Genomic DNA, 26626 nt, shown 5'->3' with positions numbered 1-26626 from the left:
TTATGGTACTAAAACTTTATTTACAATTCTATTCGTATGTAAAAAAATGAACTCACATCACCTACATAGGAAGAGTGTCATCAGCAAATGTAACCTCCCCCACATATAATTATTATTATTATAAAGGAACATTTGCAAGAAAAAAAAAGTCATACATAGGTTGAGTTCCACTGTGTTAACTCAACAAATCCATGAGTCATGCTGGTCTGGAAGCTCCAGAGGAAGCCTTGTTCCAATTGGCGTTATAAAGCTCATGTAGGGTCCAATGACTGATGGCTAGCTTTCAGGCACACGCTGGATTTAATCGAGACAGTCCATCAGGTTGCCAGTACCACTGCTGCCATCCAATAAAGTAGGAACACAATTCTATAAACCAATACAAATACAGATGGAAGAAGTAGTAATGAAACTAGTGAACAGTTCTCTCCTTTTGCCTCTGATAATCTGGAAAATAAGAACAGAATGACAGTCAACTTCCTGCTGTGCAGCCTACATACTGACATGTCCATACAGTAGTACAAGCACCAGGGGCATCTCCCTATCCCCCCCATCCCCAGGGTAATATTGCATAGAGGGGGTTCCCACAAAGGCTAGCTAATACCACTTATAAACACTAGCTTGAAGCTGATCACAGAACGACGGTACCTTTGAAATCATGTAAGGGTTTTTGAGTAACTGCCAATCTTGTATTTCAAACTTGATGAAATCACAAATGTTTTACATAATGTAAAAAAAAAAAAAAATATTTTATGCTTCATCTTATCTTTTGATAGACAGATTTGCTGCTTATTACAAAAATCACTTAAATGTAACACCATACCATTTTACAAAATAATTTTTAAGGTGGCAACACACCATACAATTTTTTAAATATCTGTTCAGTTTAAGAATTGCAATCAATTTTTCGGACTGATTGTTACATTTCAAAAATATGACCAATGTACCACACACCTATGTTCAATTTTTTCCTCAATTATGATAATGATTGGAAAATTGCTAGGGTGTGTATATTAATAAACTAACAATCCAACACACACCATACAATCTTTAGTAGAAATTGAAGAGAAAGATCTGGCATTCCGGATCGATTTAAATCGGGAAATCCGATCAGATTTTTCAGTCGAATGAAAAAAAAAAAAAAAAAAGCTTTCGATTTTTTTCGAGAGATCCGATCGTTTTTATCGAATTACTGTAAAATTGGATCATTTTATTGTATCGTGTGTGGCCACCTTTACACTTTCTCTGAATAATTTCAGGCTAAATCTTATCCTAATAATGTAAGAATATTAAACCCTCACTTACAGTGGTGTGAAAAACTATTTGCCCCCTTCCTGATTTCTTATTCTTTTGCATGTTTGTCACACTTAAATGTTTCTGCTCATCAAAAACCGTTAACTATTAGTCAAAGATAACATAATTGAACACAAAATGCAGTTTTAAATGATGGTTTTTATTATTTAGTGAGAAAAAAAAAAACTCCAAATCTACATGGCCCTGTGTGAAAAAGTGATTGCCCCCCCTTGTTAAAAAATAACTTAAAGGTGGTTTATTACACCTGAGTTCAATTTCTGTAGTCACCCCCAGGCCTGATTACTGCCACACCTGTTTCAATCAAGAAATCACTTAAATAGGAGCTATCTGACACAGAGAAGTAGACCAAAAGCACCTCAAAAGCTAGACATCATGCCAAGATCCAAAGAAATTCAGGAACAAATGAGAACAAAAGTACTGTAGTTCAAATCTATCAGTCTGGTAAAGGTTATAAAGCCATTTCTAAAGCTTTGGGACTCCAGCGAACCACAGTGAGAGCCATTATCCACAAATGGCAAACACATGGAACAGTGATGAACCTTCCCAGGAGTGGCCGGCCGACCAAAATTACCCCAAGAGCGCAGAGAAAACTCATCCGAGAGGCCACAAAAGACCCCAGGACAACATCTAAAGAACTGCAGGCCTCACTTGCCTCAATTAAGGTCAGTGTTCACGACTCCACCATAAGAAAGAGACTGGGCAAAAACGGTCTGCATGGAAGATATCCAAGGCGCAAACCACTTTTAAGAAAAAAGAACATTAAGGCTCGTCTCAATTTTGCTAAAAAAACATCTCAAGGATTGCCAAGACTTTGGGGAAAATACCTAGTGGACCGACGAGACAAAAGTTGAACTTTTTGGAAGATGCGTGTCCCGTTACATCTGGTGTAGAAGTAACACAGCATTTCAGCAGAAGAACATCATACCAACAGTAAAATATGGTGGTGGTAGTGTGATGGTCTGGGGTTGTTTTGCTACTTCAGGACCTGGAAGGCATGCTGTGATAGATGGAACCATGAATTCTACTGTCTACCAAAAAATCCTGAAGGAGAATGTCCGGCCATCTGTTCGTCAACTCAAGCTGAAGCGATCTTGGGTGCTGCAGCAGGACAATGACAGCCAAAACACACCAGCAAATCCACCTCTGAATGGCTGAAGAAAAACAAAATGAAGACTTTGGAGTGGCCCAGTCAAAGTCCTGACCTGAATCCTATTGAGATGTTGTGGCATGACCTTAAAAAGGCGGTTCATGCTAGAAAACCCTCAAATAAAGCTGAACTACAACAATTCTGCAAAGATGAGTGGGCCAAAATTCCTCCAGAGCGCTGTAAAAGACTCGTTGCAAGTTATCGCAAACGCTTGATTGCAGTTATTGCTGCTAAGGGTGGCCCAACCAGTTATTAGGTTCAGGGGGCAATTTCTTTTTCACACAGGGCCATGTAGGTTTTGAGTTTTTTTTTCCTCACTAAATAATAAAAAACATCATTTAAAACTGCATTTTGTGTTCAATTATGTTATCTTTGACTAATAGTTAACGGTTTTTGATGAGCAGAAACATTTAAGTGTGACAAACATGCAAAAGAATAAGAAATCAGGAAGGGGGCAAATCGTTTTTCACACCACTGTATGTAGTGCTGGTAGGTCCAGGCGTGTATGCAAGGCAGGTTGCATAACATCCATGGACAACTCCTATACTACATATTTTCCTTTTTTTTTTTTTGGAGAGCTTCATTTTTATAGGCTGAAGAATAAAATGTAAATAGACCTGGCTTATGTTCTTGATCCTATTGCTATGAAAAGAATATATGTCAAGTTCTAGGAAAATTGGAAGATATTTGAAGGATAGATACATCTTGGATGCAGGGGAAAGTCCTGAAAGTGGTTTGGTGTAACATGACATCACCACCCAATCTAATGTGTTCTGATGTCATGTGCCTATGCTGCTGCTAGAAGATGGAGTCATGAGAACAATGAGCTGGTCAGAGTCCAAGCAGAGGATGTCAGAGCGAGGAGGGCAAGTTGGCATGCTCCAGTGCAAACTCATGGTGGTACTGAGGGCAAGGCTGGATTTCTACTTTTTGTGCCCCTAGGCCAATTATGTCGTGGCTCCACTTTCATGTACAGCAGTGCCCCTCCCATTCCACATGCAGCCCCCTCTTCCATGTGTATCATCCATGTACAGCAAAACTCCTTTCTTTCATGAACAGCTGCTGCCTTTGGCATCAGTTTCCCTTTCTCATGTGTTGCTCCTCATTTTCAGGTCCTCATTCATATGTAGCAACCCCTCTCATTTTAAGGTGCCCCCTTGGGCTGCTGCTGCTACCCACGGCCTGGGCCTTTGTGGCCTTTCCAGAAATCTGGCCCTGACTGAGGGACATGCGCACTCTCCGATGCAGACTCTACAGAGTGACTAGATTTGTAGGGGTTTTTGATGAAAGAGTACAATTAGTTCATACTTTCTCTCAAGCTCAATCACCTGTCATTGGCAGCAGAGGCTTCTGCAATAGAAGCCCCCAAATTGTGAGAAAAAAAAAAATGGACAAGCTTTATATTACTACAGTGACATCAACAGGTATAACTCACTATAGGGGAAGTAACGGACTTGCATGTAGATTTCTCTGGCAGTTTTCAAAATCTCCACAGCCTGTAGAAAATCAAAACAATGTAAAGTTTCATTATTACTAACACTGGCATTTAATGTACGTTTTTATGAGGGTCAACCCGAAAATAACAGTCTGCCTCGATCCGCCACACAATGCATTCTTTCAGTGTAATTTATCCTGCATCCATCAGGTTAACCTCTCTCTGCACTGCTTTTCACATGACTGCAGAATGCCCATAACTTATTTCAGCAGCAGTAACATGAAGCTCCTTCAACCTCGATTCTCCCAAACCATAAGTAAGGAGTTTGATGCTACTACAGCAAAGGGATTTAAAACTTTGTAAAAATATATGACAAATGCTGAAATAAATTATATTCAGAACCCCTAACGGCATATTTATCCTTGTCGGATTATGTCTGACATTGGAGCTCAAGATGAATCTACGTCGGACATATTCTGACACTGGACCCGAAAGGGTTAAAGCATACCTGAAGTGACCTGATGAGCAAAACATAGATAAATATAGGAATTTATGTAATTAAAGCCCCGGGAAATTTGGGCTCAGGGAAAACCCTAAAAATAGCTCACCCTACTCATGCAAAAGTCCTGGTGGTGTTAATTACTATCCCCCCTCCAGGCCACCGTAGACTCTGGTGGCCAAATTATGCTGTTTTTATAATAATTTGGGTGCAGTCTTTTCACGGTGCCCAAATTACTGTTTGAGCGCCACTACCGCCATAATTCACATTATGGCCTATGGCAGCACATGGTGTGCCCATATTTCTAGAGCCCTTTTACCAACTACCAGTACTAGTGCCTAGAAATTGAAGTCCCCGTTTTCTAGTGCAGCAAAAAAGCTTGAGTTGCAAAAGGCTATTAACTGTTAGGGGAAAGGCAGAGAATAAGGTTTTAGTGCAGGAAAGTCAAAAGGCTCATTACTACGGTTTCTTTTTTAGGTCATAATTACTGTTTCTTTTTCAGCTCAACAATGCAGACTTTGGATTCTAAACAGCAGCCATGACAGTCTGATGCAATCTTAAAAATTCAGATCCTAAACTGAAAATAAAAATATTTATCTTTATCACCAGTACTAAACATACAATGAATTATCTCATGAGTTTAATTTCACTTCAAGTCTAGGCTGTGGCTGGGGTACTCCAGGACATTCTGTCTGTAATTCTGTCACTCAAGCTGTCTGTAAGCCACTCCTGTGTTTCCTATGCGTTGTGGATATCATTATACTGTTGCAGGGCGAACCTCTAGCTCACTATGAAGTCCAGAACACTCTGGAGCAGGATTTCAGAAAATGCCATCTACATGAAAAATGTAAAATTTGACAGCAGGGCTAGTGCTGAGTGTTTTCCATTGCCCTAGCTGTCTTAGCTCTCAAAAATAATTTAAAGTAAAAGGGTCAGTATACCCACCGAACGCAAATGTAAAAAGTAGGAACATTTATGGAAAGACAAGCAAATCTGTTACCTCTTCCAAAGGTAACTTACGGCTTGATTTTTTTTTGTTTGTTTTTTTTGTTACTAGTTTAAATGTATGAATCACTTTAAAAGGAAAGTTTTTTAAATGGTTATTAAAGATACTCTTCTAAATGTTGGGCCGTATTCTGTTACTGACTGTAGTTCTGCTGTCACATAAAAGACTAGACTACTGAAAACAACACAAAGATTAAAACTAAGCAATCATTCACAAAACATACATTCATGGTATAACGGGAATTGTAGACAAAAGAGAAACATGAAAAAGAAAATGACAGGGTATGGATCTGGTTTGCTTTACATGAAATTGTTTTCCCAATTCCCTTTCCTGTTGTTGTAAGTACCTTGCTGTGCTCAATATCCTGAAAGTCCACATTGTTCACAGTGAGAACCTGATCCCCTTCCTGCAGTCCTGCCCGATGAGCATCAGAGTCTGGGATAACCTGCATAAAACACACCCATCAATGTCTGCTTCACTCAGTACCTTCAATCTGCAAAACCATTTCAGCAATGCCAAATATGAATAGCTACAATATAATATGCCAAGTCACCTAGACACAGACACAGTGATTCTTCTCTGTAATACCTTATATACTCGCATATAATGCACACTATCTGAATGTAAGGTACCAGGGAAACAATACATGCAACACTGGACAGCCGTATCGGTAGTAATGGAAGCAATTAGCTTATCTTATAAGAGAGTCTATTAGTAAGACACAGCAGAAACGTACTGTTTTTAGTATTCCTGTGAGTTTTGTCAATACATATGAACACTAAGTGCTGGGGGGGGGGGGGTCTGTCTTTCCTTAGCACCCTCCACTCGTTATGTTTCTCATTAAGTAGGGTGTAGCTATCCCCTGCTGTGATACACACACACACACACACACACACGCACACACACACACACACACTGATGTGGAGTCGAGCAGGAGAGCAATGGTTGTCACAATGGAGTCAGACTGACTGACAGACCAAATGCCCTTGTGTGATTCGTTCGCTCACCCCTCACATCAATTAGATGGGTTACAAATGACATCAGAGGTGCAATCAAACATATACACAGTGATGTACGTGAGACCCTAACATGTTTCATTGTAAGGCTTCCTCAGAAGGTGCTGTACATACATACAAATGCTCAATATATTATTTACAAAAAAAACCCACCAAATTATAACATGTCCCCCATCACAGATAGCCCGTCAGAGCTCTGAAATTTGTAACCCATCCAATTGATGTGAGGGGTGAATGAATCACACAAGGGCATTTGGTCTGTGAGTCAGTAGTCTGACTCCATCTTGTGACAACCATTACCCCCCTTGCTCGACCCCACATCAGTACATGTGTGAGTTTTTAGTGATCACAGCAGAGGATAGCTACACCCCACTCGATGAGAAACTAACGAGTGGAGGGGGATAAGCAAAGACCCCCGTAGCACTTAGTGTTCATATGTATTGACAAAACTCACACAGGAATACTCACAACAGTGAGTTTCTGCTGTGTCTTACTAATAGACTATCTTAGAAGAGAAGCTAATTGCTTCCATTTGTACCGACAGGGCTGTCCATTAGGACTCCAGTGTTGCATACTCGCATATAAGCCTAATTTTTCAGTACAAAAAAAATGTACTAAAAAGTTACCCCTTTATATGCGGGTCAGTGGAGCAGGTTTTGTTTCTGGCGGAGGAACGTAAGGATCATGCACTAGTGATCCTGCTCTTGCCAGCTGGCTTTCTGCTGTGTCCGTGCCCCCCATCCACCAGAGCTGGGACAAGGTCCTCCAGCACCCAAGGCTGAGACACCAAAGTGCGCCTCCCCATACCTCCCACCCACCCCAGCCGTCACACACGGATTGCTATTAGACTAAGAGGCGCCCCAGGGCCCCCAACACCTTCATCTCTAGTTATCTGGCTTGCAGTCACTGTCATGTATCCCCTTTTCTTATTTCTCTCTGCTTCAAACACAATAGGGGAATGATAGCTGAGTGAGTTGTGCGCCCCACCCTACACTGCGCCCTGAGGCATCTGATAGGCTGATCTCCGTCCTGCGCCGCCCAGGAGAAGGAAGGGAGGGAGGGAAAGGGAGCGAAGCCTGAAATCGCTGCGGAGGGGGGCTTTGAGCCCCCTCCCCCCCCCGCTACCCACATAGTGCCGGCGGCGATCAGACCCCCCCCCCCCAGCAGGACATCCCCACATCCCCCTAGTGGGAAGAAAAAAAGGGGGGGGGTTTGAAGTCTGGTCGCCCTGGCTGCCTGCTGATCTGTGCTGTGGGCTAGAAAGCCCACGCTGCACAGATCAGCGCAAAATCCCCTGGTCCTCAACCGGTTAAAATGAAACTCCACCTTTATTTAAGAATGGCTAATGATTATAGATGGGTTCTGCGCAAGTATAAAATAAAACATTTTTTCCAAAAAGACAGTAAGCTCAAATTGCTATTCTCTGTAACTTTGGCAGCTGCATTGTGTATGCTTAATGTCATATCATGCACCAGTTATATTTTGTAGGCCACAGCATACTTTTAATGTAAAGCAAACTGTACATGTGCAAAAAACTCTGCATGGAGAAGTTGAGGTATCAGACTAGTGGACAATGTTTAGGAAATATCTACTTGACTGTTTTTTGAAAGGGGCAAATGCCAGTGGCATGCTTTCTCTTTCTTCGCATAGGGAAATGGCACATCTGTTTCCTGTTGAATATTGCAATGTTAATATCAATACCTTTTTGTTCACTACATCCCTTCAGCTTTACATACTGTTTGAATGAAGATAAAAACAATTTTTTTACATTACTTTATCTCCAGAAAACTATGCCCATAATAACAGTAGTTTTACTTCCTGGAAAGTGGCATGGGGTGCCTCAAACAGGATGTGTAGAGACCTACAGCAGCAGGCTTAACATACCTTAGAGATAAAGATGCCAAGCTGGGATGCTTTCCCTCCTCTGATGTTGAATCCTAACTGCAAACATAAAATAAAGATTCTGATTACTTTCTGCCACAGACAGATACAGGTTAAAGAGACTCTGTAACAAATTTTTCAGCCTTAGTTCTTCTATCCTATAAGTTCCTATGCCTGTTCTAATGTGCTCTGGCTTACTGCAGCCTTTCCTAATTGCACTGTCTCTGTAATAAATCTTATCTCCTTTCCTCTGTCGTGTCTGTCGGGCTAAGGCTTGAATGTGTGGAATGTGCAGGGCTGCTTGTGATTGGATAGAAGCGATACACACCCTCTGCAGGCCCCCTGCACACACTGTATGACTCTCACTCTGTTTATGTGAGCCTATCACAAGCTGGTTAATTTGTTTGTAAACACTGCCTAAAACTGTTAATTACAAGCCAGGATTGCAGCAGAGAGTGGCAGAAACAGCACAGAGGGGCACAGGAGAAAATAAGGAATAGAATGGTATGCTTTGTAGTGTAAGAATATTAGAGTACAGATTCTTTTTAAGCTCAGAGGGGTTGATGCACTAATTGGCGCTAAAATTGCTGCACGCAGGCAGCGCAATATTACAGTTACTACCGCCAGCAGTGTACCACGCTTCATGCACTTAGCGAGACCCGTGGTACATAGGTAACCTGAGCGTTGCTACTGTAGTAACGCTCGTGTTAATCATGTATCGCAGGTCGCACAAATTGCGTTTAGTGCGATAACCCCATTGTAGCATATCCAAACTAAACATCAGCAGGTCTCTGTATTTGCAGCAAAGTATACTATAGGATAAAGAAATCATTTAGCATCTCAGGCTCTCCAGAAAGCATTATTTTGGTACGTTACTTGCTTAACCACTTAGGTCTTTATCAAACTGTATAAATGCTTTTTATGGATATTTATTGCTCTCTCCTTTCAGCACTGTCACATACACCATTGTTCAGTGTCCATTTGAAGGCAGATACATAAACACGTCTCTAATGATTGCGAAGCCTTTAGGTCCTCAGACATTAGCATGTGGTTCTTTGAGATCTCCTGCAGCATTACAAGCCTTGCTGTTGGTATGATATATATTGGTTGACCAGTCTTTGGAATGGTTAGAATGATGCACAATTGCTTCCTCTTCTACATGATCTGCCAAACAGTGGACTAGTGGATTTCAATCCTAAAGGGGAACTGAAGTAAGGGGTATACGGAGGCTACCATATTTATTTCCTTTTAATCAATACCAGTTGCCTGGCAGCCCTGCTGATCCTCTGCCTCTAATTCTATTAGCCATAGCCCCTGAACAAGCATGCAGCAGATCAGGTGTTTCAGACTTTAAAGTCAGATCTGACAAGACAAGCTGCATGCTTGTTTCTGGTGTTATTCAGATACTACTGCAGAGAAATAGACCAGCAGGGCTGCCAGGCAACTGGTATTGATTAAAAGGAAATAAATATGGGAGCCTCCATATACCTCTTACTTCAGTTCCCCTTTAAGAACACATATACAAATTCTAGGCTGCAAAGAAACATAATTCCAAAGGCCTATATTTATCTGTTTTATTTCTAATAGCCTATGTTCCTATGTGGAGTTGTATGGCAGTCTCCATGTGAGTATCTGGCATGTTTTATACACTGCAATGCATGTCCTGCTTTTAGGACACCAGAGTAGGAACCTCAGTTTAGCCAGGAGGCCCGTTATGCCATTGTGGGTTAAGGGAACCTGAAGTGGGTGGAATTCAAATGCCATCTTCATTCCTTTAACCTCTTTGTAACGATTGGTGTCAACACGCAGAGAGAATCTGATTATTGGTGATCTGCAGATTCACCAGTAATGCAGATATACACCAGATTATGAATGATCTGCAGAATCACTAATAATCCAGGTATGTCTAACCTCTGGACACCTGAGATGTGAGTGTACAGTGTAACAGTAGCACTTTGAGAGAGAACCGCCAGAGGAACTGGAGGTATGAAGAAGAAGGGATTTCACCTCAGACTGTGGGTGAATCCCTAGGCCAAAGGCTCCCTAGGAGAGGGGCCTAGGCTTGGTTGCAGGAAGCCCTGCTGCTAATATAAACAGGCTTGACCTAACTAGGTGTGAGGGCCTATTCTCTATGCCCTGGAACCGGGCTAAGGTATATCATAGAAATGACACAGTATCCTAGTCTTGGGTGTGAGGTCCGTAGTCACAACACCCTGGAACTGGTCTAAAGCATAACATAACATAAGCATGAGAAAGTATTCTAGCTCAGTGTGGATTCCCAGGACCTTCCTGGTTCAAACACACTGTTGGATCTGACTGAGGTCTGTGTGCTAACACGTAAGCATTTGCAACGGCAGACGATGTGAGACTGAGGGACGAGTGGTTATATAGTGCAGCGCTGGCCAGCGCCGCCCAGTCCCTTCCAGCCAATCCGCATACAAACTTGGCTCAGCTATCCAAGGGAGTCAGCTGATCCCTCTCTGATTCCCATAAAGCTTCTGTCTCGCCGCGCGCGCGTGTATTCCTCAGCCTATGTGCACAGGAAGGCTGCACCAGGTCAGACACATGTCGCCGTGCAAACGGCCGCCACGCCGTCAGAGCATGCGGCGGCCATTCCGCAATCCTTTACACTCGAGGACTGCAGGGCTAAACCCCCCTTGTGACCAGGCAATTTTTAGTAAAAAAACGCCACTGCAGCTTTAAGGCCAAGCTGCAGGGCCGCACAACATAGCACACAAGTGATTCCCCCCCTTCCTTTTCTCCCCACCAACAGAGCTCTCAGTTGGTGGGGTCTGATCGCTCCCCCTATGTTTTTTTTTAATCAATATTTTTGTTAGTGATTTAAAAAACAAACAAACCTGTTCCTTTAAACCCCTTCCCTCCCCCCCTCCCTCCAGCCAGCAAATCATGGCGATCAGCTCTCATAGGCTTCACCCTTTGAGAGCGATCGCTCTCTTGTCCCCCAGGGGGACAGCCGTGTCACACGGCTGTCCCCAGTGCAGCGCTGCTGCTGATCGCAGCGCTGCACAGTGTAAATAGACGGCGATCACGCCGTCTAACAGTCTCCCAAGCGGCAATAGCCGCTCGGAGACTGAAGAGGGGGCGGAGCTCCGCCCTCCGAGCATGAGATGCACGCGCAGCGTGTGCGCGATCTCATGCAAATTACAGCCCCAGGACTTTACGCCAATTGCCGTTAAGTGGTCCTGGGGCTGCCGCCGCGGCCACGCCCATCGGCGTGACGCGGGCGGAAAGAGGTTAAAAACAAAAGAGATGAAAACCAGATTAACCACAATCAGTTGTGTAGCATTTTGGTTTTCCAAAAATGTTAAATACCAGCCTCACAAGGACAGAGGAGACACGGGGGGACAGACGAGACACGGAGGGACAGATAAGGAAACAGGATGATATGGGGCAAAGGAGGACACAGGAGGGACAGAAGGACACAGGAGGTACAAGGTGGAGGGACTGAGGGGAGAAGATCCACAAGATGCTCTGAAGCATGGACGCATTAGGTTTAGCATATCTTTTTTCCCCTGGATTTTGTCCTCTTAACCTAGGTGCGTCTTATGGTCTGGAGCGTGTTATGGTCTGAAAAATACTGTAAATGTACTGTATCTACAAAATTATTCCGCTTGCCAAAATGAGGAGGCAGGAAACTGTGAGGAAAAGTAGAATAATTAGTGACAAACTTGTGAGATATTAGCGTCATGTAACTAACCTGAGCCCCTGGAGGTTTCTTCAGCAAAATGGAGCGAGGCAAAAATCTTGTGAGCTCATTGTTGTAATCTGAACTATAGACACGCTGTAAAAAATGAATAGGTGAAATAGGTGAACATCACTGTAGAATTTCTACACACTACCTTATAAAAGTTATGATTTTTATATATAGTACAGATGAATGCTAACAAGCTTGAAAGAGCTGCAGGAAAGCTGTACAAAAGACTACATTGTGCTACTGTGCGGCACTTCTGTACAGGTGGCCAATACTGTAAAGCTTAAAGAGAACCAGAGGTGGTTGTTGGGGGGCAGATGGAACACAGAGGCATGTTCTCTCATGACATGCCTTTGTGCCCCCCCACCACCGCTCTCTGCCCCCCACCCGCACCCCCCCACACTATAGCCCCCCGAGATTGGTGACATTATTTATGGCCATCTCTAAAGTAAACACAGGGGAGAGGAATTCCCTGTTCAAAATGCCCGCCAGGGGTGTTCCTACAGGGTTTCCAGAGCTGCCATTGGGCAGCTCTCTCTCCCTGGCCGCTCCCCCTGCCTCCCTGCATGCTCTCTCATTCCAGCCATAACCAGAGGTCACCAAAAGTGAAAGTGGGCCAGTGCGCCCCACAGGAGCTGTGGTTTTTGCAGATACCTGATCCACTCAGCCCCCGGATCAGGTAGACTAGACTATTTTTTAAATAATTTTTTTAATTTTTTGTTTTGTTTTATGAGCCCAGGCTCAGGCTCTCTTTAAAGGAAGCATTTTCATTCCTCAGGGAGGCATATCACTCTCAGTTTTGCTTCTTTTATTGCTTGAAAGACTGGCAAACTGACATTTAACCACTGGCCAAAGTGGCAGCTGCAGGATCAGCGACGCAGTTCTGCGTCGCCGGCTGCAGGCTAATTAATCAGGAAGCAGCCGCTCGCGTGAGCGGCTGCTTCCTGTCAATTCACGGCAGGGGGCTCCGTGAATAGCCTGCGGGCCGCCGATCGCGGCTCGCAGGCTAAATGTAAACACAAGCGGAAATAATCCGCTTTGTTTACATTGTTCGGCGCTGCTGAGCAGCAGCGCCGTAAGGCAGATCGGCGATCCCCGGCCAATCAGCGGCCGGGGATCGCCGCCATGTGACAGGGGACAGCCTGTCACTGGCTGCACAGGACGGATAGCGTCCTGTGCAGCCCAGATCACCAGGGGGGACAGGGAGGAGAGGGAGGGGGGGGGGGGAATCTTGCCGCGGAGGGGGGCTTTGAGGTGCCCCCTCCCCCCCCCCGCAACAGCCATCAGGCAGGAGCGATCAGACCCCCCCAGCACATCATCCCCCTAGTGGGGAAAAAAGGGGGGGCGATCTGGTCGCTCTGCCTGCACCCTGATCTGTGCTGGGGGCTGTAGAGCCCACCCAGCACAGATCAGCTAAAACAGCGCTGGTCCTTAAGGGGGGGTAAAGGGTGGGTCCTCAAGAGGTTAAGAGAAACGGCTACAGAATATGATAACTAAAATCGGTTCTAAAAATTGATTGAAATGAGAAGCTTTTTCTGCTTGGAACGGTTTTGGTTTATTTAGGTAAAGCTTAAAAGCTGGTTCACACTTGAGCGATTTGTTGATCGCCGGTGATCAGCAAAGTGCTGCTGCTAATGTATCCCTATCATTCTCATTGCATCATTTGCGATTTGCATACATTTTGGGGGATTCTGGGGGTGATTGCGTTGTGATTGTCGTTCTGTTGAATGAGAATCAATATACAAATCGTGGCAAAATCGTGATTGCGGTTTGCATTCCGAGTGTGAACTGGCCCTAATTGGTGTTAGGGATTTCATATTACACATTGTGAAGAGACCATAGCCAGGGAATGAGCTACTCTTTCCATCCCATGCTATCTCGCTCTGCACTTGACCTCTATATGTCCTGTTCGGACTAAAAAGCTCCTTTTGCCAAGACATGGGTATTCCTGGAAGTGTCAGTGGCAATACCGGAGGCTAGCAGACTCTTACAGGAACTGCTCTGCCCACTCCAGTGATGACATACTCAGACAAGGAGTTCCTGAAATGCAATTCAGCCACAGACATCACCCTCTTTAGGTTAGTTTCACAGTGGGGCCCTATAAAACCGGGGGGGGGCGTCTTGAATTACACACGCAATGGGACACAAACAGTGAAGCAGACAGTTAAAGAGACTCTAACAAAATTTTCAGCCTTACTTCTTCTATTCTATAAGTTCCTATACCTGTTCTAATGTGCTCTATCTTACTGCAGACTTTTCTACTTGCACAGTGGCTGTATTATCTCTGTTACATGATCTAATCTTCTCTCTTCTGTCAGGTCTGTGGGCTGAGGCTGGAATGTGTGGAATGTGCTGCACTGCTTGTCATTGGCAGAAGCTATACACACCCCCTCCACACTCTGTGTGAGTCACAGTCTGAGCCTATCACAAGCTGGTTAGTTTGTTTGTAAACACTGCCTAAAACTCTCAATTACAAGCCAGGATTGCAGCAGGGAGTGGCAGAAACAGCACAGAGGGGCCCAGGAGAACATAAGGAATAGAATGGAATGCTTTTTATTGTAAGAATTTTAGAGTACAGATTCTCTTTAAAGAGGAACCCCAGCCTAAACAAACATACTGTCATTAAGTTGCATTAGTTATGTTAATTAGTAAATAGATAGGTAATCTTATCTCTTACCCACCCTGTTTTAAAAGAACAGGCACATTTTTGATTTCATGATGGCAGCCATGTTTTTGGTTGAAAGGAGGTGACAGGGAGCATGAGACACAGTTCCAACTGTCCTGTGTCCTGATCACCCCTCCTAGTTGCTAGGCAACGTGAACAACAGCATAGGAAATCCCATCATGCTCTGCACAGCATCAGGGAAAAAAAGCCCGGGCTTTTTTTCTTTGATGGGTGGAGCTTAGTTAAAAATGCAGCTAAAAATGATGCTTTGGTAAGAAAAACAAAGTTCTGATGCTGTGAAACTGTTAAACACCAAGCCTTTTCAGTTCTGCTGAGTAGATTTTTAGTCCGGAGGTTCGCTTTAATGAAAAATATGCTTCACTGCAACTGTAAATGCAAATATTGTTCTGTTCCGCACAGCATGGCTCGCATTTTGCTGATTAATTCCACCGCTGCGCTAACGTAGTGAATTGAACGTACTATTACAGTATTACTGTATTGCATATGCTTTTCTCCCAAATGATTGTTGTCTTGCAGACATCAGATTCACCCTGTAGTGCCTGTAAGCCCATGAAGTGGCAGCTGGCCTAGTTGAATGAGCCCTAACTGTATCTGATAGAGTAGCTCCTGTAAGTTTATAGGCTTCCTCTATACATAATTTTATCCACTTGGCTATTGTTCTTTTTGACATTTTCATGCCTTTTGTTGCCCCTGAAGTGTTGCTAAACAAAGCTCTTGATTTTCTAAACTCTGCTACTCTGTCTAAATAGGATATAAAACATTTTCTGACATCCAAACATGGCTCTTCATTAAAAGAGGGTAACACAATCTCCTGCGATCTGTGGAAAGTTGTGGCCACTTTAGGAAGGAACTCTTCATAAGTTTTCAATATCACTTTATCCTTGAATATAAAGCAAAAAGGTTCATCGCAACATAAAGCCTCTAGTTCGCTCACACATCTAGCTGAAGTAATGGCTATAAGAAAAAGAATCTTCATTGTAAGTAGTTTTAAAAAAAATCTCTGATATTGGTTCAAAATGGTTTCCTTTTAAAAATTTTAGAACTAAAGCTAAATCCCAACTGGGAACTTTCCTATTGACTATAGGTTTCTTCCTCTCTATACATTTGAAGAACTGAATGATAAGGGGGACCCTTGCTAACCTTACATCCAAAAAGGTAGATATTGCCGCCACCTGCACTTTCAAAGTACTCAGAGCAATATTCTTTTCCACACCATCTTGTAGAAATTCTAATACTGTATGTATTAATTGCCCTGAAATCCTGAATCTTCTTGCCACATATTAAACGTCTTCCAGTATTTTAAATATATTTTTCTCGTCACTTTCTTTCTGCAGTCCAGTAACGTACCGATAACCCTTTCTGATACTCCTTTCCTCCTTAGAGGAGACCTCTCAGAAGCCAAGCAGACAGGTTTAGATTTGGTATGGAGTTTACACTTCTTCCTGATACCTGTGATAGAACATCTTAATGAGGAAGTCTCACTGGACCCTCCAGCCTCATCTTTAGGAGAATTGGATACCAGCTTCTTCCTGGCCAAACTGGAACTATCGTGATTACTGTTGCCCTGGTCTGCATTAATTTCTGCAATACTTGAGAGATTAGTTGTATTGGTGGAAACGCATATCCTTTTTCGAATGGCCACTTCTGACGGAGTGCATCCACTGCTTCCTCTCCCTCCTTTGGATTCAAGAAGTAAAACCTCCTGCACTGTGTTTTGTTTGTTTGCGAACATGTCTAACTGAGGGCGACCCCACTTTTTGACTAGACTCTTGAACACTTTGATATTTCCATCTCTGAATTCGACAGTCTGTGTCTGCTTAGAAAGTCTGCCATACTGTTCAGCGATCCTTTCAGGTGGATTGCAGATAATGACAGGAAGTTCTCTTCTGCTATTAGTATCTCCATCGCTAGGTCCAGAAGTCTTCTTGACTTTGTTCCCTCCCCTGCCGATTTATATTGGCCACTGCTGTGGTGTTGTCTGTTCTGACTTGAACATTGTTACCTCTTAATAACTGTAACCCCTGTATCATTGCTTCCTTTATAGCCCTTAGCTCCCTGTAATTTGATGATTGATCTCTTATCATTCTTGACCAGAGGCCTTGAAATATCCTCCCCTGCAGATGAGCTCCCCATCCTAGAAGACTTGCATCCATAGTAATGAGTCCGAGTTGGGATAGCCCATAGTCTGCCCTCTGTGAGAACTTTCTCTGAAAGCCACCACTCCAGTGACTAACACTGTTACTGGACATATTACTTGTCTTTCTAATTCGTCCTGCTTTTTGTTCCAGACCTCCATCATCCAACTTTGGAGGTGTCTTGTGTGCATCATTGCCCACTGGATTGCTGGGGATGTTGAGGTTAGGAATCCCAGCACTTTCATGACCTCTCTTATTGTCATTCTTGAATCTTTTATGCAACCCTGTATTATTGTCTTCAGCTTTGTTATCTTTTCTTTTGTTAAAGGGAAGGTTCAAGCAAAATAAAAAAAATGAGTTTCACTTACCTGGGGCTTCTACCAGCCCCATGCAGCCATCCTGTGCCCTCGTAGTCACTCACTGCTGCTCCAGTCCCCCGCTGGCAGCTTGCCGACCTCGGAGGTCGGCGGGCCGCATTGCGTACATTTTTACGCATTCCCGCTAGTGCAGGAACATTACCACATATATTTTTACGCATTACTGGTTCAATGCGTAAAAATGTACGCATTAAACCAGTAATGCGTAAAAATGTATGTGTTAATGTTCCTGCACTCGCAAGAATGCGTAAAAACGTACGCAAAGCGTCCTGCCGACCTCCGAGGTCGGCAAGCTGCCAGCGGGGGACTGGAGCAGCAGTGAGTGACTACGAGGGCACAGGATGGCTGCATGGGGCTGGTAGAAGCTCCAGGTAAGTGAAACTCATTTCTTTATTTTGCTTGGACATTCCCTTTAAAGAGACTCCGTAACAAAAATTTCATCCGGTTTTCTTCCATCCTACACGTTCCAAAAGCTATTCTAATGTGTTTTGGCTTACTGCAGCACGTTCTACTATCACCATCTCTGTAATAAATCAACTTATCTCTCTCTTGTCAGACTTGTCAGCCTGTGTCTGGAAGGCTGCCAAGTTCTTCAGTGTTGTGGTTCTGTGATGCATCTCCCCCCTCCAGGCCCCTCTCTGCACACTGCCTGTGTGTTATTTATATTAGTGCAGCTTCTCTCTGCTCTATTATCTTTTACAAGCTGGATAAATCCTCCTCTGAGCTGGCTGGGCTTTCACATACTGAGGAATTACATACAGGCAGAGCTGTCTGCACTCTGCAGGAAGAAACAGCCTGACACTTCAGTGGAAGATGGCTGCAGGGGGAAAGAAACACACAAATGATCTCTTGAGATTAAAAAGGAAGGCTGTATACAGCCTGCTTGTGCATGGATGTATTTTGTATGTGTGGACATACTGTACATCAACCTACTTCCTGTTTTGGTGGCCATTTTGTTTGTTTATAAACAAACTTTTTAAAACTGTTTTTAACCACTTTTAATGCGGCGAGGAGCGGCGAAATTGTGACAGAGGGTAATAGGAGATGTCCCCTAATGCACTGGTATGTTTACTTTTGTGCGATTTTAACAATACAGATTCTCTTTAAAGCAGTAGGATCAGCCATACTATGTCAGGGAAAAAAAACACATATATAAGTATATAAATACTTGATCTACTTACATAACACATGTATTATACTGTCCACGTTTTGATTTCAGTGAATGTTATACAGTAATTGACAAGAATTCTGTTAGTGGTGGGGGCCATGTCTTTTGCCCACAGTTAAGGCTAACTCGTGATGTCATTTCTGCCCTTTACTTTTTTCTTGTCTCCTCCAATCGCTGAGTCACCTCAGCCTTGCTTGTAAACACAAGTGAGTAGGGGATTAGGTTTCAGATAAGCAGCTGGCAGGGAAATAAAGGAAAGATGAGGAATGCATTATAGATAAAAAGAACCCCCAGCATGCAATTATTTGGAACTGACTACTAAAGGACCAGTGCTCTTTAAGTATGTGATAACTCCAAATCATAACAGCAGAAAAAGTTTTGAAAGTTTTGAATGCAGGATTAGCATCTTTATCACTTAATACACTCAGACCAGTTGCTGTTGAAATTTGATTTTTATGGTGACGATACCGCTTTAAGTACATTCTCTCCGTTTCTGAATTTCTGAATCTATTAGGACTACTAGGAACTGGATTCTTGGCATCGGTTGTAGAACTGACTTGTCCCAATTTATGATTCATCCGAGAGTCTGTAACTGATCTAGTACTTTCTTTGTGTCTTCCTCTGTCTGTTGATAGGAGTCTGCCACTACTAGTAGATCGTGTGGTTGCAAAAGTATTCGCCCCCCCCCCCCCCCTTGAAGTTTTCCACATTTTGTCATATTACTGCCACAAACATGAATCAATTTTATTGGAATTCCACATGAAAGACCAATACAAAGTGGTGTACACATGAGAAGTGGAACGAAAATCATACATGATTCCAAACATTTCTTACAAATAACTGCAAAGTGGTGTGTGCATAATTATTCAGCCCCCTTTGATCTGAGTGCAGTCAGTTGCCTATAGACCTTGCCTGATGAGTGCTAATGACTAAATAGAGTGCACCTGTGTGTAATCTAATGTCAGTACAAATACAGCTGCTCTGTGAGGGCCTCAGAGGTTGTCTAAGAGAATATTGGGAGCAACAACACCGTGAAGTCCAAAGAACACAAGACAGGTCAGGGATCAAGTTATTGAGAAATGTAAAGCAGGCTTAGGCTACAAAAAGATTTCCAAAGCCTTGAACATCCCACGGAGCACTGTTCAAGCGATCATTCAGAAATGGAAGGAGTATGGCACAACTGTAAACCTACCAAGACAAGGCCATCCACCTAAACGCACAAGCCGAACAAGGAAAGCGCTGATCAGAAATGCAGTCAAGAGGCCCATGGTGACTCTGGATGAACTGCAGAGATCTACAGCTCAGGTGGGAGACTCTGTCCATAGAACCACTATTAGTCATGCACTGTACAAAGTTGGCCTTTATGGAAGAGTGGCAAGAAGAATGGCATTGTTAACAGAAAACATAAGAAGTTCCGTTTGCAGTTTGCAACAAGCCTTATGGGGGACACAGCAACCATGTGGAAGAAGGTGCCCTGGTCAGATGAGACCAAAATGGAACTTTTGGGCCAAAATGCAAAACGCTATGTGTGGCAGAAAACTAACACTGCACATCACTCTGAACACACCATCCCTACTGTCAAATATGGTGGTGGCAGCATCATGCTCCATCTCTTCAGCAGGGACAGGGAAGCTTATCAGAGTTGATGGGAAGATGGATGGAGCCAAATACAGGGCAAACTTCGAAGAAAACCTCTTGGAGACTGCAAAAGACTTGAGACTGGGGCGGAGGTTCACCTTCCAGCAGGACAATGACCCTAAACATAAAGCCAGAGCAACAATGGAATAGTTTAAAACAAAACATATCCATGTGTTAGAATGGCCCAGTCAAAGTCCAGATCTAAATCCAATCGAGAATCTGTGGCAAGATCTGAAAACTGCTGTTCACAAACGCTGTCCATCTAATCTGACTGAGCTGGAGCTGTTTTGCAAAGAAGAATGGGCAAGGATTTCAGTCTCTAGATGTGCAAAGCTGGTAGAGACATACCCTAAAAGACTGGCAGCTGTAATTGCAGCAAAAGGTGGTTCTACAAAGTATTGACTCAGGGGGCCGAATAATTACGCACACCCCACTTTGCAGTTATGTATTTCTAAAAAATGTTCGGAATGATGTATGATTTTCGATCCACTTCTCACATGTACACCACTTTGTATTGGTCTGTATTGGTAATTGATGAGGTTTGTGGCAGTAGTGTGACAAAATGTGGAAAACTTCAGAATACTTTTGCAACTATATATATGTATATATATATATATATATATATATATATATATATATATATATATATATATATATATATATATATATATATATATATATATATATATTTATTTTATCTATCTCTGGAGTGAAGAAATTACATACAGCCCCAACTACGCAGACCTCAGACTGACGCTAAAAATAAAATTATAGCCATGTCGAGTCCTAATACAGACCTCAGATAAGACGCTAAGCAGGCAAATAGTGTGCTGATGGCCAATATTGAAATAACAGACCTCAGTATAGACGCGGCATACCATAAAGGTCCCCAAGCCTTCCGCAGATCTTACCTTTCCTGGTTCCTTCTTAGCGTCCATCCCGCTCCGCTCACACAACGAAATGCCAAGCCATGCGGGTTTCCGGCGTCTCTTCACCCGTGCGACCGGAAGTGACGTCACGTAAGGGCGGAAGTACGTAATTGGAGCGCCGCCATTGAGGGCAAACCACCAACCATCCCTCCAGAGGCCTGGATGGTTCCCCTACATCACTTCCGGAGTGCCAATAGCCTCTGCAATGAGGGGAATCATGGATGCCGTGCGCATCCTACCTGATCCACCACCTCCCGGGCAGCCAGGACAGCGTCTAGGAGAAGGTAACCGCAGCCTTTCTCCCACCGGACCCAAATCCTCTACAGGCAGGTCCACCATATGTCGCCAACCAAGTCCCTGGCACACCTGTCCTGACGGACCGGCGAGCGACATAGTGCACCCTTGTTCCCTGGAACAGGAAATGTCAACTGGTGTTAAGAGGGGTTGGATTAAAATTTATAGAGTACTCTATCTGGATGTTTCCTGTTCCTGGGAGGAGCCTATGTCGTCTCATGGTGGACCTGTCCTGCAGTTTACTGGAAAAAGAAACATTACCCAAAGTGGATACCATTAGTAATAACAGACTAACAGTGTTTCTATTCTCTTCTAAACTAAAAATAACCTTTGAATGGAATTGGACCTTTGAAGGGAATGTTCGAGCTGTGAAATAAAATGACATCTACTTACCCAGGGCTTCCTCCAACCTCTAGCAACTGCTATGTCCCTCGCTGCAGCTCCGCTCTCAGCGGCTGGCTCCCGGTCCCCGGCGGTGCAGAGGCCGACCTCACCGGGTCGTCCTCTACTGCGCCTGCTTGAGTACCGCTGTCAATCACTTGCACGTGGTGTGGAGTATACTGCGCAGGCGCAGTAGTTCTGACCTCTGCAGCGGCAGGGAGCCCGGGCCGGCAGCTGAGAGCGAAGTTGCGGCGAGAGACATAGCGGCTGCTAGGGGCTGGAGGAAGCCCCGGGTAGGTAGATGTCTTTTTTTTTTTTTTTTTTTGCAGCTCGGATATTACCTTTAAATGCAAACCATCACAAGCTGCTTAGATGTGTTCTGAATGGCAATTCCCATCTATATCTTATGTGTAAAGTGTGATTGCAAGGACAGAGCTGGAAGCTAATTTCACATTTGCTGGACAGGAAGTACGTCACTGGTTTACTGTTGCTCCCCGACGCTACCACAATTGCTCGTGCACATTTACCATATCACCACAGACTTGCATTGCTGCATAATCCATGTGGTAAGCACAGATCATGCGGCAACACACTGCAGAGATTGCTGCAGACTTGCAATTTATTTCCTTTTAAAGACAACCAGAGAATTAAAAAAAAAAAAAAAAAAAAAAAAAAAAGAGTTTATACATACCTGGGGCTTCCTCCAGCCCCATAAGCCTGGATCGCTCCCACGCCGCCATCCTCCGCTGCCTCTATCGCCAGTACCGGGTCCCGTCACTTCCGCCGGACGCGACCAGTTGTACGTATGCACAGGGGATCCCTCCAGCTCTGTACGCATGCGCCTGCGCAGTACGGAGGGAGCGCACTGCGCGTGCGTCGACTGGCCCAAATTATGGGACCCGGTACCGGTGGACAGAGGCAGCGGAGGATGCCGGCGTGGGAGCAATCCAGGCTTATGGGGCTGGAGGAAGCCCCAGGTATGTATAAATCTATTTATTCTTCATCTCTTTGACTGCAGTGTTTGAAAAAAATACCTGAAACAAGCATGTAGCTTATCTTGTCCGATTTTTGTCAGAAACATCTGAACTGCTGCATGCTGGTTTTGTGTCTATGGCTACAAGTATAATGCTGGGCATACACGGTAAGTTTCTTGCTTATCAATCGAGCCGCTGATGGCTCGACTGATAATATCCGACAGGTCCGATGACCCGCCGGATAGAATCCCCGCGGGCGGACAATAGCGGTGGAAATCGAGTGGAAGATAAGGAGTGCCCACGGGGACGAGCGGGGATCGATATAGACACCGGTGGGGATGCGCTGGGATCGATCCTGCGCATAATTGCATCCGTGTATGCCCAGCATTAGAGGCAGAGGATCAACAGGGCAGCCAGGCAATTTACATTGTTTAAAATGAAAAACAAATAGGGCAGCCTCTACATCCCTCTCCAAGGTCAACTGAAGTGAGAGGGATGTGGAGCCTGCTCTATTTCCTTTTAAACAAAACCAGTTGCCTGGCAAGCCTGCTGATCTAGTTAGCTGTTGTATCTGTCTAAATAACACCAGAAACAAGCATGCAGCTAATCTTGTCAGATCTGACAATGTAAGAAACACATGATCTGCATATGCTTATTCAGGGTCTATGCTTAAAAGTATTAAAAGGCAGATGATCAGCAGGCTAACCAGGCAACTGGTATTGCTTAAAGTAAACCTTAACCCTGGTGGGAAAAAAAATTCACTTACCTGGGACTTCGCCCCCACCAGGGTTAAGGTTCACTTTAAAAGAAAATAAATATGGCAGCCTCCATATCCCTCTCAGTTTAGTTGCCCTTTTAGTTTAAAACATGAACCTAAATGGCATAAAACGCAGTACTAACTTGTTTAAGGTGACTGGTGCGCAATTACATTAATTATGGTTAAACTGTAGGCACATAAGCAGTCTTGAAAAAGCACGTTTTGTTGTGTGAAATGCTGGCCATTAACCTCTGCACCTCACTGACTCCCTGATCCCACCTTGTACATGGGTGTTTGGATTCATGTTTGTTAAAAAACAACTGAAGTGAGAGGGATATGGAGGCTGCCTTATTTATTTCCTTTTAAGCAATACCAGTTGCCTGGCTGTCCTGATCATCTGCATCTAATGCTGGGCATACACGGCTAGATAGTTCTCATCAATCGAGCCGCTGATGGCTCGATTGATAATATCCAACCTGTCCGATCACCGTGGCAGATCGATTCCGCGCTCGATCCCCGCGGGCGGAGAATGGAACAGAAACGAAGCGCTGATAAGGAATGCCCGCAGGGACAAGTGGGAATCGATCCACGCGCCGGCGGCTCGATTCCGGCGCAGAATTGCACCGTGTATGCCCAGCATAATACTTTTAGCCGTAGACCCTGAACAGGCATGCAGCAGATAAGGTGTTTCTGACATTATTGTCAGATCTCACAAGATAAGCTACATGCTTGTTTCTGGTTTTATTCAGACACTCCTGCAGCCAAAGAGATCCGCAGGTCTGCCAGACAACTGGCATTGTTTAAAAAGTAATAAATATGGCAGCCTCCATATTTTTCTCACTTCAGTTCTCCTTCATGGAAATTAATAAATGCAGGTGTCCAGCAGTGGGAGAGAAGAATACGTGTGCAGGGAGGGTCAGTCCAGCACTGGGAGAGAAGAAAACGTGTGCAGGGAGGGTCAGTTCAGCACTGGGAGAGAGGAAAACGTGTGCAGGGAGGGTCAGTCCAGCACTGGGAGAGGAGAAGGCGTGTGCAGGGAGGGTCAGTCCAGCACTGGGAGACGAGGAAGCGTGTGCAGGGAGGGTCAGTCCAGCACTGGGAGACGAGGAAGCGTGTGCAGGGAGGGTCAGTCCAGCACTGGGAGAGGAGGAAGCGTGTGCAGGGAGGGTCAGTCCAGCACTGGGAGAGGAGGAAGCGTGTGCAGGGAGGGTCAGTCCAGCACTGGGAGAGGAGGAAGCGTGTGCAGGGAGGGTCAGTCCAGCACTGGGAGAGGAGGAAGCGTGTGCAGGGAGGGTCAGTCCAGCACTGGGAGAGGAGGAAGCGTGTGCAGGGAGGGTCAGTCCAGCACTGGGAGAGGAGGAAGCGTGTGCAGGGAGGGTCAGTCCAGCACTGGGAGAGGAGGAAGCGTGTGCAGGGAGGGTCAGTCCAGCACTGGGAGAGGAGGAAGCGTGTGCAGGGAGGGTCAGTCCAGCACTGGGAGAGGAGGAAGCGTGTGCAGGGAGGGTCAGTCCAGCACTGGGAGAGGAGGAAGCGTGTGCAGGGAGGGTCAGTCCAGCACTGGGAGAGGAGGAAGCGTGTGCAGGGAGGGTCAGTCCAGCACTGGGAGAGGAGGAAGCGTGTGCAGGGAGGGTCAGTCCAGCACTGGGAGAGGAGGAAGCGTGTGCAGGGAGGGTCAGTCCAGCACTGGGAGAGGAGGAAGCGTGTGCAGGGAGGGTCAGTCCAGCACTGGGAGAGGAGGAAGCGTGTGCAGGGAGGGTCAGTCCAGCACTGGGAGAGGAGGAAGCGTGTGCAGGGAGGGTCAGTCCAGCACTGGGAGAGGAGGAAGCGTGTGCAGAGAGGGTCAGTCCAGCACTGGGAGAGGAGGAAGCGTGTGCAGGGAGGGTCAGTCCAGCACTGGGAGAGGAGGAAGCGTGTGCAGGGAGGGTCAGTCCAGCACTGGGAGAGGAGGAAGCGTGTGCAGGGAGGGTCAGTCCAGCACTGGGAGAGGAGGAAGCGTGTGCAGGGAGGGTCAGTCCAGCACTGGGAGAGGAGGAAGCGTGTGCAGGGAGGGTCAGTCCAGCACTGGGAGAGGAGGAAGCGTGTGCAGGGAGGGTCAGTCCAGCACTGGGAGAGGAGGAAGCGTGTGCAGGGAGGGTCAGTCCAGCACTGGGAGAGGAGGAAGCGTGTGCAGGGAGGGTCAGTCCAGCACTGGGAGAGGAGGAAGCGTGTGCAGGGAGGGTCAGTCCAGCACTGGGAGAGGAGGAAGCGTGTGCAGGGAGGGTCAGTCCAGCACTGGGAGAGGAAGCATGTACAGTCCAGCACTAGAAGTGAAAGCGTGTGCTGGGAGGGTCAGTCCAACACAAGAAGAGGAGGAAGCATGTGCAGGGAGAGGGAGACCAGCAGTAGGAGAGGAGGAAGCGTCTGCAGGGAGGATGTGTTTGAAGTGAGGGGCAATGCATTACTAGGATATGAAAAAATATGTACAAGATAAGCCAATCCAGCACTGGATGGATCAGGGAAAGTTAAGCACTGAGTCAAGTGTGTTTGTCGCCACTAAGCAGCACTCTGTCAGGAGGAAGTATGTGCAAGGAGTGACATCCCCATTGATGTGGTGCAAATAGCTTTGCAGAGCTAAACCATACCTCCTGCAGAGAAATCCAAGCTGGTGGATTTTCATATGGCGGCAGGAAAACCACAGGATACGGGTAATCTTCGTATGCAGCGCGCCCCTCCATCCCTAGAAAGAATAATTCATCACGTGACCAATGATACGGACATTTCAGCTCCCCGTCACCGCATAGAAACTCACCCGAGTCGGACTTCACTTCTCCGCCTCAGTTACAGTCACAGCTTTCTTCTTCCTACTTCCTCTTTTCCTATCCAGCACTAGAGTCTGACCTAATTATTCCATCAATGCGGAGCCATTTTCTTGAAGTTAACTGATTCGTCTATAGTGCCACCTGATGGTTGTTATAGCTCAGCGCACAGTGTGTTATGAAATGTTCTTGTGTGTGTTTAATAAAGTATACTTATAGGATCGAGTCAGATGAAAATACGAACTAATTCTCACATATATTTTTCTGATTAATTGCACCTGAACAGGAAATAAACTTCAAATAATTATTTGTATGTGTGGATGTGCTAGAAATAGTACATAGAACCTCTCTCTGCAGTCTCATATTCATTCATTTTCAAATTAAGCAAGAGGATGGGAGGTCTCATTTACCAAGAAAAGCTAGGCAGTGTTTTTTTATGTTCTATCGCCATCTAATGGTTTAATTCCTAACAGCCAGTCATATTA

At 45.0% G+C, this 26626-nt stretch overlaps 1 protein-coding gene across 1 annotated transcript; it reads right to left on the bottom strand.

The window, feature by feature from the left end:
• Nucleotides 1–26235, bottom strand: PDZD11 (PDZ domain containing 11). Its single transcript, XM_068249661.1, has 7 exons — nucleotides 26137–26235; nucleotides 25968–26063; nucleotides 12014–12097; nucleotides 8299–8355; nucleotides 5745–5843; nucleotides 3894–3954; nucleotides 1–444 (listed from the first exon to the last, which is right to left on the bottom strand). The coding sequence occupies exons 2-7, from the start codon at nucleotides 26058–26060 to the stop codon at nucleotides 410–412; spliced, it is 429 nt and encodes a 142-aa protein (XP_068105762.1). The 5' UTR covers nucleotides 26061–26063; nucleotides 26137–26235; the 3' UTR covers nucleotides 1–409.
• Nucleotides 26236–26626: the final 391 nt, after the last annotated feature.

Source organism: Hyperolius riggenbachi, chromosome 8 (assembly GCF_040937935.1).
Source record: "Hyperolius riggenbachi isolate aHypRig1 chromosome 8, aHypRig1.pri, whole genome shotgun sequence".
Classification (NCBI taxonomy): Eukaryota; Metazoa; Chordata; class Amphibia; order Anura; family Hyperoliidae; genus Hyperolius; species Hyperolius riggenbachi.
This window is presented reverse-complemented; position numbering and strand designations above follow the sequence as displayed.

Bases quoted from the DNA above. Each gene is read 5' to 3' on its own strand.
- PDZD11 (XM_068249661.1), bottom strand. From the start codon at position 26,060: ATGGAGGGGCGCGCTGCATACGAAGATTACCCGTATCCTGTGGTTTTC. The intron at 12,098-25,967 runs GTATGGTTTAGC...CATTTTTTACAG, and splicing joins CTTGGATTTCTCTGCAGGAG to CGTGTCTATAGTTCAGATTA. The intron at 445-3,893 runs GTGAGTTATACC...CTTATTTTCCAG, and splicing joins AGTCCGTTACTTCCCCTATA to ATTATCAGAGGCAAAAGGAG.